The following is a 16,376-nucleotide window of genomic DNA, read 5'->3' on the forward strand; positions in this document are numbered from 1 at the left end:
ATCAGGGGAGTTAACAAAGGATTAGATCATTTGACCCTCCCTTTCTCCACCTGGATCCCCATAAACCAGCCCTACCTGCCCGTGGCACACCGCATCCCATGCTGGTAACATACGCCGCGCTGCCCCGTGTAGCCACTGCTCATAGGCAAACTGCAACAAGCTCCTTATTTCTCCAGCAAACCCAGTCACGGACACACTATTCCCACGTACGGAGAAAGGAACCACATGGCTACCCTTGACTCCAGGCCAAATACCACTTATTTATCCTCAGCACAAGTCCAGATACTGCTTCGAAATCATATTTCTGGCTCCGTACCAGAAGCCTGTACCCATTTTGCCATCACGTGCCTGTTCCCAGAGTAGTGCGCGGGAATCGGCGCTCCTGGCCAGCCCATGGCACTGCCCAAGTAATGAACGGAGCCTCCAGATGAGAGGGCAAGAAGTGCGATCCTTGCTGTACAGGTCACATATGCCCCAAAGTCATTTGTGCTTGACCCACATCTCATCTGAACATGGAAATGTGAAGAGCTTATTCTACAGGAGTAGGAATTGCAACGGGATGGCTCCCGAGGTTTTATTTTGTAGCTATGCCACGGCTGTGACAATAAACTGTCAGGAAAGAAACCCTTACGCATCCTCCCTGATTGCCTCAATGCATTCGGAGCCTGCGAGAGTGGAGGCTGGTGCCTATAGATAAAACATACGAGGGATGGGAAGGCTCCTGCCAGAGGGAGGGAGGCTAGCACTGTCCCAGGGCAGGACTCAGCCTAAGTTCAAGGCAGTCCCAGACTGAGGACCTGGCTATTTTTAGAGAAAATGATTGCTTAGAAGACACCGTTTTTTCCAAGCTGGCCTCAGAGATGAGTTGTAAGGTAAATCCTTTGGCTGTATATATAAAAGTTTATTCATTGCCTCTTGTAGAGGTTGAGACTGATTTGACAATTGCTGTTTTGATGGGGAGACAGAGGGAGGTATTTTGGTCCTGGTTTTCTTAGGACAAAAAGTACAGCAAAAAGGGTGATATCACATAGGCTCTTGATGAGCTTAGTTAGCTGTTCTGATTTTTGAATTGGTGTCTTTTTAAAAAACCCCACAAACTATGACTCTCTTCTGAGGTGGAATTGTTTTGGCTCTCACCATAGCTTTGCTTTTGCTCCTCACTGCACTAAGCCTTCGTCAGGAGGGAAATGCAATAATACTCTTCTAAGGTGACAAGAACCGGGTGAGTTGAAGAGCGAGCAGCAGATGCAATTAAGAGGTAACACTTTCTCAAAGCTAATTTGAATGATGCTATACAGCTTAAGTTTTTAAGATCTTTGGTTTGTGTTTGAACACACCAGGCCAAAAACAAAATAGAAAAATTAAGATATTCTTCATCTGTGACAGTAATGACCCGCAATGCAGTGGCATCGCTTCTTACAGTTCATCTGCGCTGCTCGCTGATGGTAACTGGGGTGCTCCTAGCCCAGACAAGGAGTGTGCTGGCTGTAATCAATTCAATCAGATTCACTTAACGAGGGTTTAAAAAGTGGCTCTTATTTAAAGTGCTGGCAGCTGTAGAGGCCTTGAGCAGCCTGGGGGTGGAGATGCTGGTGTCAGTGCTCCCTGGGGAGCAGGGCAGTGGGATGGACCCTTCTCCCAAGAGTATAGGGAGCAGGTACTTGCCAGAATAAAATGTCCATGGGGCAGGTCCAGGAGGAAAGGTCCAACAGGAAAAAATGTGGCGATGCTCTCGCTTTCCAGCTGGAAGAGTGCTCTAGGCATGAGGGTCGAAGCTGGCCCCTGTCAAGCACGGTCTTCCCTGCCCGGTGGGGCTGAGCTGCTGTGAGCAGGGTTGTGGCCCCACGGCTCAGCGTGGCGGCTGGGGAAGGGCTAGGGCTTAGGGTTGGTCTGTGTTTTTAGCAGGACATGGGGCTTCTGGGGGTAAATGTGGTGTTGAGATAGACACAATTGTCAGTGCTGTCAGTTCTACACCCAATTAGTTTTTAGGGCAGGAAAGATGCCTTTGCCACACCAAATTTTTGATGACTAACTAGATTAAGTGTCGAAATCTCAAGCAATACCGTGCTGCCTAGCGTGTATAGCAAAGGCTGTGCTGTAGGTCTGGGTACTAAACAAACTCAAAAAGGTGGTGCTGGTTGGTTTTTTTCAGACCATCAAAAGCTTATCAAACTGCTTCAATTTACAGAAGTGTTTAAGCCCCTTCCGCTGGCAGGATGCCTCATAGCACAGCTCAAATCCTTGAGAACGTGGCAGTGTGTGACAGGGGGGGTTACTGGGTTGCTAAAGGGTTCTCCAGAACATAACGGTGGCTGAATGCCACGGGTGTTCCTTGCAAGGTTTCAAGGAAGGTAAGCAGAGCTAAAGAGCTTGCTCTGTTTTGGTTTTTTTTAAGCCTGTTTTATAGAGTACCTATTATAGGGATGTTGAAGGCAGCCGAAATTCAGGATTCTGCGAATTAAGGTTATTTGATTAGGATTTGGGTGCGTTGAAGAGGGAAAAGGCAAAAATGTTAATTCTTTAGAGTAAGTTTTGATGGCCCGCTGTCCCACTGCAAGGAATGAGGCGCACGTAAGCGTGAGGAGTCACGCAAGAGGACAGGAATTATTATAGCTTGGGCTGCAGAGAGAAGGAGCTGCCCCGTGCAGCAGTATGAGCAGTATGAAAATGGAAATATGAAATCTGCTGGAGAAATATGAAAGCTGATTGAGCAAGTCTTATTTTTCTTAACGCATGCATCTTTTTCAGGCAGTGCTAGCAGTCCATATCACACAGCATAGCTGGCACTTCCCGTATACTTAGCTACGTACGTACACCTGGGTTTGGACTTCTTGAGGAAAAACACTTTGTGCAGGAAGAGTTCATTGTTCACAGTGGAGTAATTTTGGAAAAAATGTTTCGTTTATTGAGTTTTAAAGGTGTTGCTCCAGATACTAAATGAATTTTCAAGCTGTATTTGTAATTCTCACAACACTCCGCAGTTTGAATGCATTCACGAAGAATTAAGAGTATAATATTTCACCTTGACTGTTCATCTAGTTGGAGGAGAGGTGGAAAAAAAGAAATTGCACCTCAGTATAGTTGGTGCTTGATTACAGCTACGAAAAGAGACTTTACCCAGGAGAGGCTGCAACCCAGACAGAGAAAAGCAGACAGAGAGTTAGAGATTGGCAAATCAATTGACTTTTCCAAGGTCAGTTATGGGGAGAGAGTTTGTATCTCTTGAGTCTTGAGCAACATTCAATCCTCCTTAGCAAGTCGTTAACATCTCCCACAGCCTTAATGGCACCTGCCAGCCTTACCATTCAAACAGAATACAAACATCTATATTATTCTGTAGTACCATTAGCCACTGCTCAATAAATCTTCAAGGGTGTTAAGGAATTTTTCGAAGTAGCTGTTTTCCTAGATCCTTCTTCTTTACTCTCATTTTTGAAAGTCATGTGCAATTTAACATGTTATTTGATTTTGGGGTTTTTTTATACAGCATTCTTTATACTGTAGACCTTCAAAAGAGAGAAATCACGTGGCCTGTCATTAGCCCTCTTCCTTAGCCTGAATTAAAGAGAGAATGGGGGGAGAGGTGAATATTATTTTATAGGTTCTCTTCAGTTAAACTTCTGATAGGGCTGGAAAATGCATGGATGAGTGCAGCTTCCACCGAATCCCACACAACATACTTCCCTAATCCCATCTCTTTGTGTTTGGAGCAATGGTAATTACAAGCAGGGATGGGACTTTGAAGTCTGTTTCCTCCTCCCTCCTCTGCTCCCCGATCCTCTGGAGAGGCTGCTCTGTCCCTATTCCCCGCCTGTGCTGATGCTTTGCAGAACCCTCTTTCTCCAGGCTGGAGCTTCAGGCTACGGTGGTGATTCCCCTTTGGGACTATTTGGAGGGAAAGAAAGCTATGATTCCCCCAAACTCTGGGACAGATGTGGAAAGAAAGGAATTACTAATGGATTCAACAAGGAGAAGCACTATTTTTTTTTTCTTTCTGAGTATGGCTGTACTCTGCCTGCTGCAGACACAACAGCGGCATCAACGCTGGGTAGGAGCTCTACAACTGCCTGAAAGGAGGTTGTAGAGAGGTGGTTGCTGGTCTCTTCTCCCAAGTGACAAGTGATAGGACAAGAGGAAATGGCCTCAAGTTGTGCCAGGGGAGGTTTAGATTGGATATTAGGAAAACCTTCTTCACTGAAAGGGTTGTCAGACACTGGAAGAGGCTGCCCAGGGAGGTGGTGGAGTCCCCATCCCTGGAGGTATTTAAAAGACCTGTGGGTGAGGCACTTGGGGACATGGTTTAGTGGTGGACTTGGCAGGGTTAGGTTAATGGTTGGACTTGATGACCTTAAAGGTCTTTTTCAACCTAAATGATTCTATGATTCTATGAAACATTGAGCCAAAGACACACTGTGAGGCTCCAGTGGGCAGCAGCAATGAGACTATGGCTGGGGAAGTATAAATTCTGGACCCGCTCCGGTACTTGGAGAAGGGCGAGCTATAATTCCTGCTGGAGTGAACCTCTCTTCTTGGCTTGTACCATTTTTCCATGAGAACATTTTCAGTAGGGCTTTCCTTTGCCGCCTGACACAGACACACCCTTGCTGCTCACCGGTGAGAGAGATGACTTCTGGTTTTAGGATATGAAGTTTTGTCTAAGCTGAGCTTCTTGAATTGATGGATAAAGGCAGCACAGCAGGCTAGAGACCACAGGTGACAGTTTAAGATGGGGGATAGGTTGTGTAGGGTGTTGTGTTGTGCCAGGTTCCCCAGCTTGTTCCCTATAAGAGGCTGCAATTGCCTCCAGTGTGAGTATGCTTGAATACTCATGGAAATCTTACCCTCTTCACCCGAGAGCCTGTTTTTTTGTGTTTGTGCCATTAGCTGAGCAAGCAAAATAAATGAAAATCCACCTTGGCCCCCCAAATTTTCCCGTTTTTATCCTAGGGCACAGGGATTGTTGTATCCTATGTTAACTAGGAGAGACTAGCAGGCGTGAGCCCTAGTAAAAATACCTGCGCTTTTATTTTTTCTTTATTAAGCTGCTGCATGTGGGTGCCGAGAGGGAGGGGGACCCATTCCTACTGGCGAGCACTGCGATCTGTGTATTGCTCTGTACAGACCAATGTATTAAGGGCCCAGTAACGAGGGGGTAGAAAATACACAATTCTAACCTTGAGTTCAAGCTGTTATGGCTGCTAACCGCCAACTGTTTACGTCAGGTTAGTTCATTTTAGTTTGCTGCTTGTAAATCTGCTTGGATTTTTCTGAGAAAATTCTGGGTCACAGATGTACCTTGTCTGCACTGTAATACAAAATTGCGGGAGTTATATAAACAACAGCACATGACACGGTGTGGCTGTACCAGATGCCCACTGCCCTGGAGGGTTAAGCAGGAAAGTTTCAGCCAAGTGTCCGTAATATTTCAAGTTCTGGTTATTGCTACAGAAGTGCTTATTGATGTTATTGCTTTAGAAGCAAACCCACACTATTTTTCTAAGCAGAGTACTTTGTGTCCTTTCTGTAAGAGATTGAAGGCCTACTTGCGTCTGGATGCTGTGGCTTCTTTTTGCCTTTGTTTTTCCTTAGATTAAAAAGAAATCCATTTAGAAGAGTTTAATAGTGGTCATTTCCTTTGGAGCATCCCTCAGTTCCTCTGCTCCATGTCAAATGAAATTATGATCTGCTAGCTGTGGCTGCAAAACGCATCGAGTGAGGTATGGCTCATCAGTTGTTCAAGGACACGCTTTGTGTTGGTCTGAAGTCTGTTTACATGTGAAGAGCTAAAAACAGATCGGTGAGACCTAACAACACAAATGGCTGAGCAGTCGGCGGTAGCGCTTCTTCAGCTGGGTGCCACTGCTTTTAAGCCAGCAGAAGCAGGGCCTTGGGATGCTGACGCATCCCACGGTGCCTGCCGTGACACAGCGCTGTGGATCGGGACCCCCCCGGATACTTGCCCGCAGACAGATGCGTTGTTACGCTGAACCAGAGATGCCCTTTAGGTTTTTGGAGGCTCAGTGCAGAACTGCTGTGCCACCCCTCCTCCTTCAGACTGCAGAATTGGCTGTGTCAGCCCATAACTCGGTGACCTTGGCCCGTTCCCAAGGAATGCACCTTTCACGGGCGTGATAGAAAGATCTTAATGTCGATCGCTATTTTGAGAACCTCTTCAGGCCAGCTGTACAGCCTAACCCTCCGAGCTGAAAGAGCTCTTTTGGGAGAGGGATGCGTTTGCCAGAAGGCATGAATAATAGCCCCGGAGAAGGAAATGGTGTAGATCCAGCACTTTTTGCTAACTAATCGCTCGCAGCAGCTGACGCGGGGGGACGGGGGGGGGGGAAGACACCCTCCCCCTCCGAAGCCGCTCCGCGGCAGCGTTTCCAGCACCTCGCCACCTAATTAATTTGAAGATGCTTTTACCGGGGCCCTGAGATCCAGCCAACCCGGCCGGTTGGGCTGCGGCCTCCGCGATTGCTTCCGGGCCCCGGAGGGGCGGGAGAGGGCGGCACCGGGTAGGCGGGAGGGGAGGGAAGTGGAGGGGGGGGACGGCCGCCCTGTCCCGTCCCGCCCTTCCCCTCCCCTCGGGGCGGCCGGAGCTCTTGCCTTCCCCTCCTGCCCGCGGCGTCAGAGGAGGTTCTCCGCCCGGCTCGCCCATGAGCCTGCTCGGGAGCTACCGGAAAAAGCCCGGCAGTGACGGCTATGAATCTTTGCAGCTGGTGGACAGCAGCGCTGACGGCGGCGGGGGCAAGCCCGGGGCCAGCGCGGCGGCGGGCGGCCGGAGCCCGGCGCGGCAGCAGCAGCAGCCGCCGCCGCCGCCGCAGCACCGCGCCGAGGGCGGCAGCACCATGGACAGCTCAGGTAGGGGCGGCCCCGCGGCCTCCACGGGGGTCCCCGCGACGCGCGTGGGGGTATGGGGGGGGGGGTGTGTCTACCGTGGGGGGTCTGCTGCCCAAGGGTGGAGTTGTTGTCGCTGCGTGGGGATGGGGAGCCTGTATAGCCGGGGACAATAGCGGCCCTTTGTCCAAGCGCGGGCGGTGGGGAGGGCGGGGGGATGAAGGAAATCCACTCGAGGCTGGGGGAGCCGGGCGGGTAGCGCCGCAGAAATCAGCGGCTAATAAGTCCTCACGGTCGGCTCCTGTTTTCAGCCCCGAAGAGGAAAAGGTTGTTCTGAAGCTAAAATGGTTGGAGTGGTTTGGGATCTTTCCCCAACTGACTTATTTCCCAGATTCATCATTACTTTTTTTTTTTCCTCCTCCTCTAAAAAGCACTCATCAAACTGAGTTGGATTAATTCTGATAGGTGATGCGCTGCATGCACCATTTTTTTAATCAGGGAGTCAGGGACCAGATGGTCTTTATGATTGGTAATGGGATAGAGAGCTCTTCACCTCTAAATCACAGGTTCAGATTTGCCTGGATCACTGGATCACCAGTAATCGAGAGTACTCATCTGGTGGCTTTTAAGCGATCTCTCAAAACAAAGTGGCTCTGGTTCTGGTTGGTTAGATGTGCCAATCGCAATGAACATCTACAGCCTTCACAGAGAACTTCTAAAGCTCAAACTTGTGCAGGGAAATACCCTGTTCAGTTGAGGGGGACCAAATCTGATGTCCACCCATTATAGCGGGGGGATCTTGCAGCAATACCTATACTGTTCCATGAAAGAAAGGGGTGGGCCCAAGGCACTCAGCAAGTACTTAAAATACATCACCTTTGTTTTAATGCGGTAACCCCCTTTCAAGGGGAAAAAAACCCCTAATGACCTACGGCTGGGCTTGGGTGGGGAGAAAAACCTCTAATGACCTATGGCTGGGCTTGGGTGGGGAGAAAAACCTCTAATGACCTATGGCTGGGCTTGGGTGGGTGGTCTTACTTTGAATTTTTTTCACATTTTCTCTGATATAATGAGAGTCATGTTTTCCTCTTCCCTCTTGCCGTTTCAATTTGCTTTCAAGAGTTCTTTTGGGCGTTGGCTTTCTTTTTTAACTTTTTTTTACTCCTGGACTTTAGAAATATATTTGAATTTGCTGCTATGATCTCTCTGCTACAGTTGCTTGTAATTGTAGTATGTGTCAGTAGATTCTTACTCACAGGAGGCTGCTGTGTTACAGTTACCTGGATTCTTACGTTGGCATCTGCTGAGATGGTTAGATATTGCAGTTAGCTTAATATCTATCATTAAAGCAATTATCTGAATGAGTTTCCTAGGACTTGAAGAACCAAAGGCATTAGTGCTGTGGAAGGTGGCGTTCGCATCCAGCCAGGTGCGAGAGCGTGCCGCAGCTCGGGTCAAGTCATGGCTTTTGTCTAGCGTCAGCTTGGTGTATTATTTGCGTGTTGTTGCAATTGTTCCATTCGGTTTCTTCGAGCCAGTTTGTTCCCTGTCGAGCAAACAAAGAAGTGCTCACGGATATCTAGATGATACATTTATTTAGAGGGTTTGTGCAATATTCAGCCATTTCAACAATTCAGCTACTGTGAAGACATCCCAGAGCATTCATTGTATTAATGCCCTCTATCAGTTTCTAGTATGTTCTCCCCTTAAACACATGGGCTTGCTCAAGGGCCGTCCCTGGGATTTGGAGGCTAATGGTTAAGAGAGCTGTGTTCACCAGAGTTTGCTTCCTTTAGTTCACTTCGGTGCTCTCGCTGCCTAAATTTTACTGTAAGCAACACACCTGACACTTGAGCAGCAACAAACCTCAGTCTTTAATACGGTCCTTGAACTGAGTTTATAGTATTTTTTTTTAATACCTTATCTATTTAATAAGGGCTTTTTGGTGAGTGTTTCTAAATCTTCACATGAAATTAAAAAAAAGCTGCATGGAGCGTGATGCTCTGTTCTAAACCTGAAGTCCATGCTTGTATCTGTCTTGTTCATTTGAATGCTTTATGCTGATAAATGCCTGATTTTTATCAGTTCATTGCAAAGACGTTTTTCTTTGCCAAGTACGAAATTCTAAAAGCTTAGAGAACCATATCCACCCCTCAGGTGTGCTGGTCATTCCTAGTGATTTGGTAATTGAGGCTGCTCATGAATTGTGGGACATGATTTATCTTTAATGCAGTGTGGAGATGGATAGTTATGGGGGCTGGCGCAGAATTAGGGAGCAGCGTAAGAGAAAGACAGAAAAATAAGGTGGCTGCAGTTTTGGCTCAATAGGAGCAAGGAAAAAACCACCACCCACCTTCTGTGTCTTGTTTTTTTTTAAATAGAAAATATATTGATATTATAAATACTTAAGACTCCCCACCAGTGATGCTAAAGTCTAAATTCCCACGATGGGCAGTGGTAGAGCATATTTCACTTGGGAATAGACCTGAATTCCTCGGGAAGGAGAAGGGTGAGATAAATTGGTGACATGTTAGAGTGCAAGGGAGGTGTTCTGCTGGGGTTTGGTGGGGTGGGGGAGCCTCTCTTCTGCGTAATTAGGTGGCAGACCCTGAAGGTGAAATCCTTGAGGTGCCAAATCAGAGCTCGTTACGTACTTCCCCCATCCCGATCTCCCTTACACTTCAGTTTTTCTTTTTTCTTTTTTCCTGGTTTTAAATAATGGTTTCGTGAGTGGCAGAACGGCTGCTACCCGAGTTATCGAAATGGCTGTTTGCAGTTGAGGAGTGAAACAGTCCTGAGGTGCAACTCGGTGTCACCAGGCAATCTGGGGCACTCGGTGCAGCAGGCTGCGAGCGCAGTGCCTTGGTTTGCCTGGCTGGCAAGGGTTATCGCTGCGCTTGAGCCGACCGTCTCTGGGTGCGCTTACGTAGCATCTGCCATGAAGTTAAATGGTTGGAGAATCAAACCTTCCTCTTCTCTCCCTGCGTATCGTGTTTCACCCGCATCAGGGCAGCACACTCTGGGCATAGGAAAATGGCCTTTGCCCTCTGGAAGGTGTGTGTGGAGATTAATATTAAGCAATTATAGAAGTTAGATGGGTGAGGATATGTGCTAAAGGCGAAGTGCTGGCAATTCTGGGGCAAATCGGCCATCGCTTTAGCTAGCGTGGCTGTATTTGTTATTGGTGCAATGACACTGACTCACATGAGTTGAGAAAGTGGGCCCCTGTTGGGTTTTTCTATTAATTTTTTAAAAAACTAATTCAAAGTCTTAGATCTTAAAGTATCATCTCTTAATGTGGGCTTGCAATCTCATAAATTTCTTCTTGTAATAAAAATAATCAGCAGTTACAGCTATGCTGTAACTTCTGAGTACTTACGATTATTGGCTTAATATATTTTTTTTTTTGGGATTGGTATTGCTTAGTGTCAAAAGAAAACAGAAAAAAAAGCCAGGAACAAAGAGCACTGCGTGCGTCGGAGGGGGTTGCTTTTGGAAGGCAGGATCTGACCGTGGCTGGAAAGGGAGCTGGTACAGAGGGGCTCCCGAGGGCCCCTTTGACCCTACCGTGCCCCTGTGCTGGAGTGCTGGGGGTGCCAGCACTGGGATGGAGGGTCTGGCCAGTCTGTGTCCAGTGGCTGAGCCTGGGAAAATAAGATTTTTTTTCAAAGGCTCTGGGACTGCTAAATGCTTCTTGGTTCAGATCGTTGAAAATTCTTCTGCCGCCATCACCCATGCCACGCAGAGGAATCACAGAATCACTACGGTTGGAAAAGACCTGTAAGATCATCAAGTCCAACCATCAACCCAACACCACCATGCCCACTAAAGCTAACGTGAGCTGTTTAGCTAAAGTAGTGACAACTGAAGTTGCTCAAAGTATAGCTTGGGGTAGCTGTGTGCTCACAAGCAGCGTAAATGGAAACTCCTGCCCACAGTAATGTCGAGTGCCTCCCTGTTAGGCTTGGGTTTAGCTCAAAGGAGCCAAGAGCAGAAACTTTATTTCAGGTAGAGCGGCTGTATCGGTTACTGCTGGTATCTGATGATGCTTGTGTGATGACCTTGTCTGTGGCTGCTTTAAACTTTGCCAGACTGACACCATTCAGACTGAAATATTGGTCCGTGTGTGGTTGAAATCTCAGATTTAAATCTCACAGTGTGGTCTGTTCATACAGGGTTATTAAGTTCTGCGACGCCTTGAGTGGGCATTAAAGCTTTCTGCAACTTTAGTACGTGCCCTTAATTGCTGAGTGTTCAGCTCCTGATGTAATGTTTTAAACAACTCCTATGGAATATCCTAGATGCCATATAGTAACGTGATCATAGCGCATAACTCTAGTGGGACCTATACATTACTGCTAACTGCCAGCTCCTCCAGAAAGTGTGCTGGACTTAGGTTGGAAGTTTGAGGATGGAGGGAAGGGGAGATAAAGGGAGGCTTGAGCTGAAGCTGGTTGGACACAAAGCATTGCGAGTTCAAAAAACAAATTCCAAGAAGAGCATCTATGTAGTACTCCTTTTGTCTCTTTATTTTTAAGTTGCTGGAAGTGCTCACAAGATGAGGAGCAGGCAGCGAAGTAGTAATTTATTTAGGTTTTTGTTGTGGCATTCAATAATGCTTTCTTAGCAGCTGGCCGAGCACTGAAAGAAGACGAGGTTCTAGGAAATAAGGTATAAAAGTAACAGCAAGGATATGTGTAACAAAAGGGAAAAAAACCTCTTTCTATGCTCTTCTGTGGTGTTTAAAAGCTATTTTGTAGATTAGGTACCTTATAAACACTCGGGATAGGCATGCTTGCACTACGTGCTTCCTCAGGCAGAGTAACTGCAGAAGAAAAGCATTTTAAATAAATTGCAAGTGTTGAATTTGAGATTTCTTGAACTGTTTTACACTTGCAAACATAATCTCTTGTACTCTGGTGATTCCTTTCCACTGAGTCAGAAGAGAGACATCTCCATGTCACTGGCACAGGGACAAAGACCGGCGCTGACAATGTCGTCTTGTATTCTCTTCTAGCTGCATTTTCAAACAGGGAGGTTCGGTTTAATAACTCTTTTGTTTGGTTGGTGTTTTTTGGACACTTGAATGGTTTGGTGTTGGCAGTAGTGCTTTTCTTTTTTTGTTGTTTTGACAGGGAGGAGAAGCAGAGAGAATGTCAATCAACTTTAAAGACCAATTTCATGGTTTGTGCTAGTAGTTCAGTATTCCGGCCTCACATGCATTTTGTTCACTGTAGTACGAGCTTCATAAGGGAAAATATATAACAAATGAAACAAATTTGGCACAGTACTGGGGGGTGATTCCCCCCCCCCCCCCCCCCAACATGACTAAAAAAGGAAACAAAACCCCCTCTTCATGGAAATCTTCCATATTGCTTGGTTGATGGTGCAAGCAGCATTCTTTAGTTACTATTTCTCAAGCAAAAGCAGAAATATCTTAATTCTTCAAATTTCCATGAAGTTTACATTTAGGCAGTCTCAAATGAAGCTTTAAAATAAAAGTTTTGGGCTCATACAATATTAGTTCTAGCATTTTATTGCTGAAAAGCACAAAAAGAAGCTCTTGAGCTTCTCTACCCTACAGCGTTCAACATCCTGCCGGCGGCTCCAGATGCTTCCCAGGGGAGGTCAGGGCCCCTGTCCCAGCCCACACAGGGAAAACTGAGACACAGAAAGGGACCGTGAGTTCTTGTGAGAAGGGGAATACAGCTTTTCCTGTAGTCGCAGCAGTATCCGAGGAGGGAGGCAGCGCTGCCTGCCTGGATGTGTGTTGCCCAACAGCAGCAGAAATGCACAGAAATCCCCCTGGGCCAGCAATTCCTTAAGGCATGACCCCGAATCTATTCCTATCCCAATCATCTCCTTTAGGAACTTCTCCGTTCCTCCCATCTTCTCTCCTTCCTCCCAATGTCTACACTATATGAGCCCATTGTAAGCTTATAATGGCTTTATCTTCCCAGCCTAACTTCATCTGAAAAGGATCCTCAGAGCTTTGGGGAGTGAGAAGGGCAGAACAACACTGGGTGACCCTTCTGTTAAAGGTAAAGCTGCCAAGAAGGTCTTGGGCAAGTAGTAATGCAACTTTGAGTTTTGAGGCAGTTTCTATCTATTCCAGGCAAAAGGCGTGGATAGGTAGAGCACCAGCTAGTTGCGGGAAAGTTGCAGTAAAAAGAACCCCAAAGAAACAAACAAAAACCCCCAAACAACAATAAAAAAACCCCCCAACTACTCCCTCACTTGAATAAATTATTGAAGTTGTCTTAATGCTTGGGATGTCTGCACCGCAAGATGGGTCTGTGCTGAATCCTCTGTGCACTGAGCCAGTCCTTACGATGGAAGGGGCAGATATTGATGGGGGAGCAGTGGCTTTGGCAGCTGCCTGCGCTGCCTGTCCTTGCCTCCTGAAAGCTGGAAGCTCTTTCTGTGCTTAACTCCTGTAGCCCATCCTCTCCCAACCTTGCCTAGTATTGCTTATACAGTCGCAGTTTGTATTACTGCCTCTGTCTGTGTCTTAGGCTAACTGCCTCTGTAGGAAAGAAATATTCTTCCTTTAGCCCCGTGTTGGTGCTGGCTGTGTTCTGGGGGACACTCGCCTCCGGTGAAACCAGCTTTCCCTCCTTTGTCTTGAGCAGTCTCGTCGTTAATACGCTTATTGCAAAACAGCCAAACTGCGTGGGTTTTGGGATGAGGGATAATACTGCTTTATAACCTCGTGTGATTTGTGATCTGATGAGCCCTCATCTCGCATTAGGCTCCTTGGCTCATAGTGCATCTCCGGCTTCCCTGTGCCCTTAGAGAGTCCAAACATCTTTATAGCCTGATCTCAAACTTCCCTTTGGCCACGCTGAAGTCATTCCCATGGGCTTTAACCTCTTTTCTTGGGGATTACACTTGCTAAAGCAGCCTTCCACCCGCATGCCTCCACTACGTGTTTTAAAGCATCAGGACAAGTGAATCCTGGGTTTGGGGGTTTGAGCGATGGCGTTATCAAATGGTAGGAGCCTGTTCTGCTGCTGTCGTCCAGCAGTTCTACTCTGCATGTGTTTTGCTGTTTATTTTTACAGAATAACGCTTTAAGAGATCTGTGATCAGCCTTGTAGGGAATCTAACTCTACCAGGAATCTGGGGCAGCAGTGGAGGAGGGGATGGATGAGAGTGGTAGGAAAAAAAAGGAAAAAAATTCAGTCTTCAGGGTCTGTGTGACTCTGAGGAACTTCCCAAGTAATTTCTGCAGGTAGAAGCACTCTCCTTCCCTGTGAATGCCCCTTTATCACTGTTTTAGTTGCTACTGTCGCTGCTGATTTCTCCCCAGCCCCTTTGCAAACCACCACTCAGTACCTATTAAAAAGTTGATGTAATTATGACACTTGGGCTACGTCTGATCTGAGAGAGGATGTAAGTGCATATAATAGCATAGAGGTTTTAGAGTCCTTGCTTAAATGTGATAAAGCACAGCTGTCCAGAAGAGAGCCATGTGCTGGAAGGAATTGTTAGGGAGGGTTGGGCTTCAGGGCACTGAGCTTGTGCTCTTAAAACGTAGTTGACAAAGGAAGCACTCGGATCTACACGCTATCGATTATCACTGGATGCAAAGGAGCCACCTGCCCAGAGATTTTCATTTAGAAATACCTGCCACCCTCCCCCTTGAAACGGGAGTTTAAACTCTTCCGGTAACATCTGCAAATTGATTTGCAATCCCCTGAAAGACAAAGTGCTGAGCGTGGAAGAGACTCAGTGTGGGGAACGGCAGGAGCTGGGGATGCTGAGGATACCCAGGGATATGGGGACTCTGCTCTGCCCATCTTGGTTTTGTCTGGCTTTCCGTTTTTTGCATGCATATACCCCTCCATACGTGATGTACCTATATGACGATGCTCTAATAATGTTGCGGCAGGGGTGCCTGCACCAGGGCTGCTCCTCCTCCCCTCCGCACGCTGCGTGGGCTCCCGTGCAACGCCGAGGGGAAGCCCGTAAATACGACGATGGGGCCACGGCAGCCTGGCTTTATATCCCTTAACGCCGGTGTGAAATCGCGTCCCGCATTGCACAGGCTTCGCTGGGAGAGCTGCGTGTGGGAGGAACGTGAGCTGGGGCTGCTCCTCCGCTGGCTGGCGGGGCTGCTGGGGGGAGGCAGCAGCACAAATAATATCACTTTTCGCTGAGTGTTCCTTAAAAACAATTCGGGCTTTGTGGCTGAAGCCACAACAACAGCGGTTCAACTTCTTTCAGTTCAGGGACGTTTAAAAGGGCCCTTTCTGCCCGGGCAGCCTCCATCGCACCCCTCGCTCCCCTTTTATGCAGTGCCCTGGTAATAGTCTGGGGGGGGAAGGCAAGCAAACAACCCCCCCAGCCCAGAAGTACTTTGTGGGGAGGGAGAAGGCTGTGGCGAACAGCTGAAAATTTACAGAAACGTGGAATTTGGGACATGTACGCAGCAGCTAACAAGTTTTTTCTCATTGCAGTGTCAGGCTCTCGCGGTACCATAGAAAGCGAATACAGAGGAGCATTTAATACTCCCAAACTAACCTCTTTTTTTGGGAGGGCAGGAGATGAAGGCTTTCATGCTTTTCTAGAGGAGAACCGTGGTGAGGAACAGGGAAGGTTTAGCTCTTTCCTCGCTCCGTCTCTAAAGAAAGCACAGGCAGTAGCTCTCTGAGCCAAAAAAAAAATAATTTGACGTTGAAGATATTGTTACGTATGGTCTGGGCAGACTGAGGTAAACCTGCTTCCTTTCCTATGGTTTCATGTCTGCTTTTTGTCTGCCCTTTACAGGTAAAAAGGGTCTGTTTACTCTTGCTAAGTGACCTATGAAACGCAGTACTTCACTGCCGACCTTCAATTTCTAGACGTCTTGCTTTCACCTCTCCGCTCTCAAGCGAAGTATTGCTTCATCAGCATAAATATTCAGACTGACACAGTCTTAAATGCCTTTTAAATGTCAGCTCATTTCCCCCTTAACTCTCTGGAGAGCTGGAATTCATGCCCTGTGGTTTGTAGGGTTTGTGGGTTGCCTCGGGGGGGGCGGTGCTCAGGGGCCCCCCAGGCAGACGAGGACCACAATGCGCAGATCTTGCAGGGAAAGCTTCCAAATCGGGCATTTCTTGCTTCTTCCAACCAGTGAGCATCTCCATCAGCTGGTGGTGGTGCCGTAGCCTCTGCTGCTGGCCCCTCCACGGTCCCCTGAGAAACCTCCGGCTGCAGGTGATGGTGGCTGGTGCCCCCATCACACAGGGTCACACCCGCTTCGGTCACCCATTTCTGGCCCCAAAACCCGGCCTTTAAAACAGGACTGGTTCAGGAGTCTTTGCTTTTGGCACTAGGCACAAACGCTGCTTGTGGGAGTGCAGCAAGAGGAGTTGAGGCGAGTGGTCCTTCGTGGGGGTCCGGGGGGTGGGAGGTATTTCCCTTCCGGATACAGCACGTTTCTTTCTCTGTCCATACGCAGAAGATGAGTTTCCTAGTTTGGCTAATATATACGCTTTGGTTTTGCTTTCCTGAGGGGAGACAGATGACAGTGGGTCTCTGGACAGTATCGATGA

At 47.6% G+C, this 16,376-nt stretch overlaps 1 protein-coding gene across 1 annotated transcript in view; it reads left to right on the plus strand.

The window, feature by feature from the left end:
• The first annotated feature begins 6,656 nt into the window (after positions 1 to 6,656).
• DNAJC6 (DnaJ heat shock protein family (Hsp40) member C6) overlaps positions 6,657 to 16,376 on the plus strand; it is a 39,478-nt gene continuing 29,758 nt past the window's right edge. The window contains exon 1 of the mRNA XM_059821868.1: positions 6,657 to 6,861. Within this exon, the coding sequence (XP_059677851.1) occupies positions 6,657 to 6,861 (205 nt within the window). The remainder of the gene's footprint in view (positions 6,862 to 16,376) is intronic.

This window comes from Gavia stellata, chromosome 10 (genome assembly GCF_030936135.1).
Source record: "Gavia stellata isolate bGavSte3 chromosome 10, bGavSte3.hap2, whole genome shotgun sequence".
In the NCBI taxonomy this organism is placed as follows: domain Eukaryota; kingdom Metazoa; phylum Chordata; class Aves; order Gaviiformes; family Gaviidae; genus Gavia; species Gavia stellata.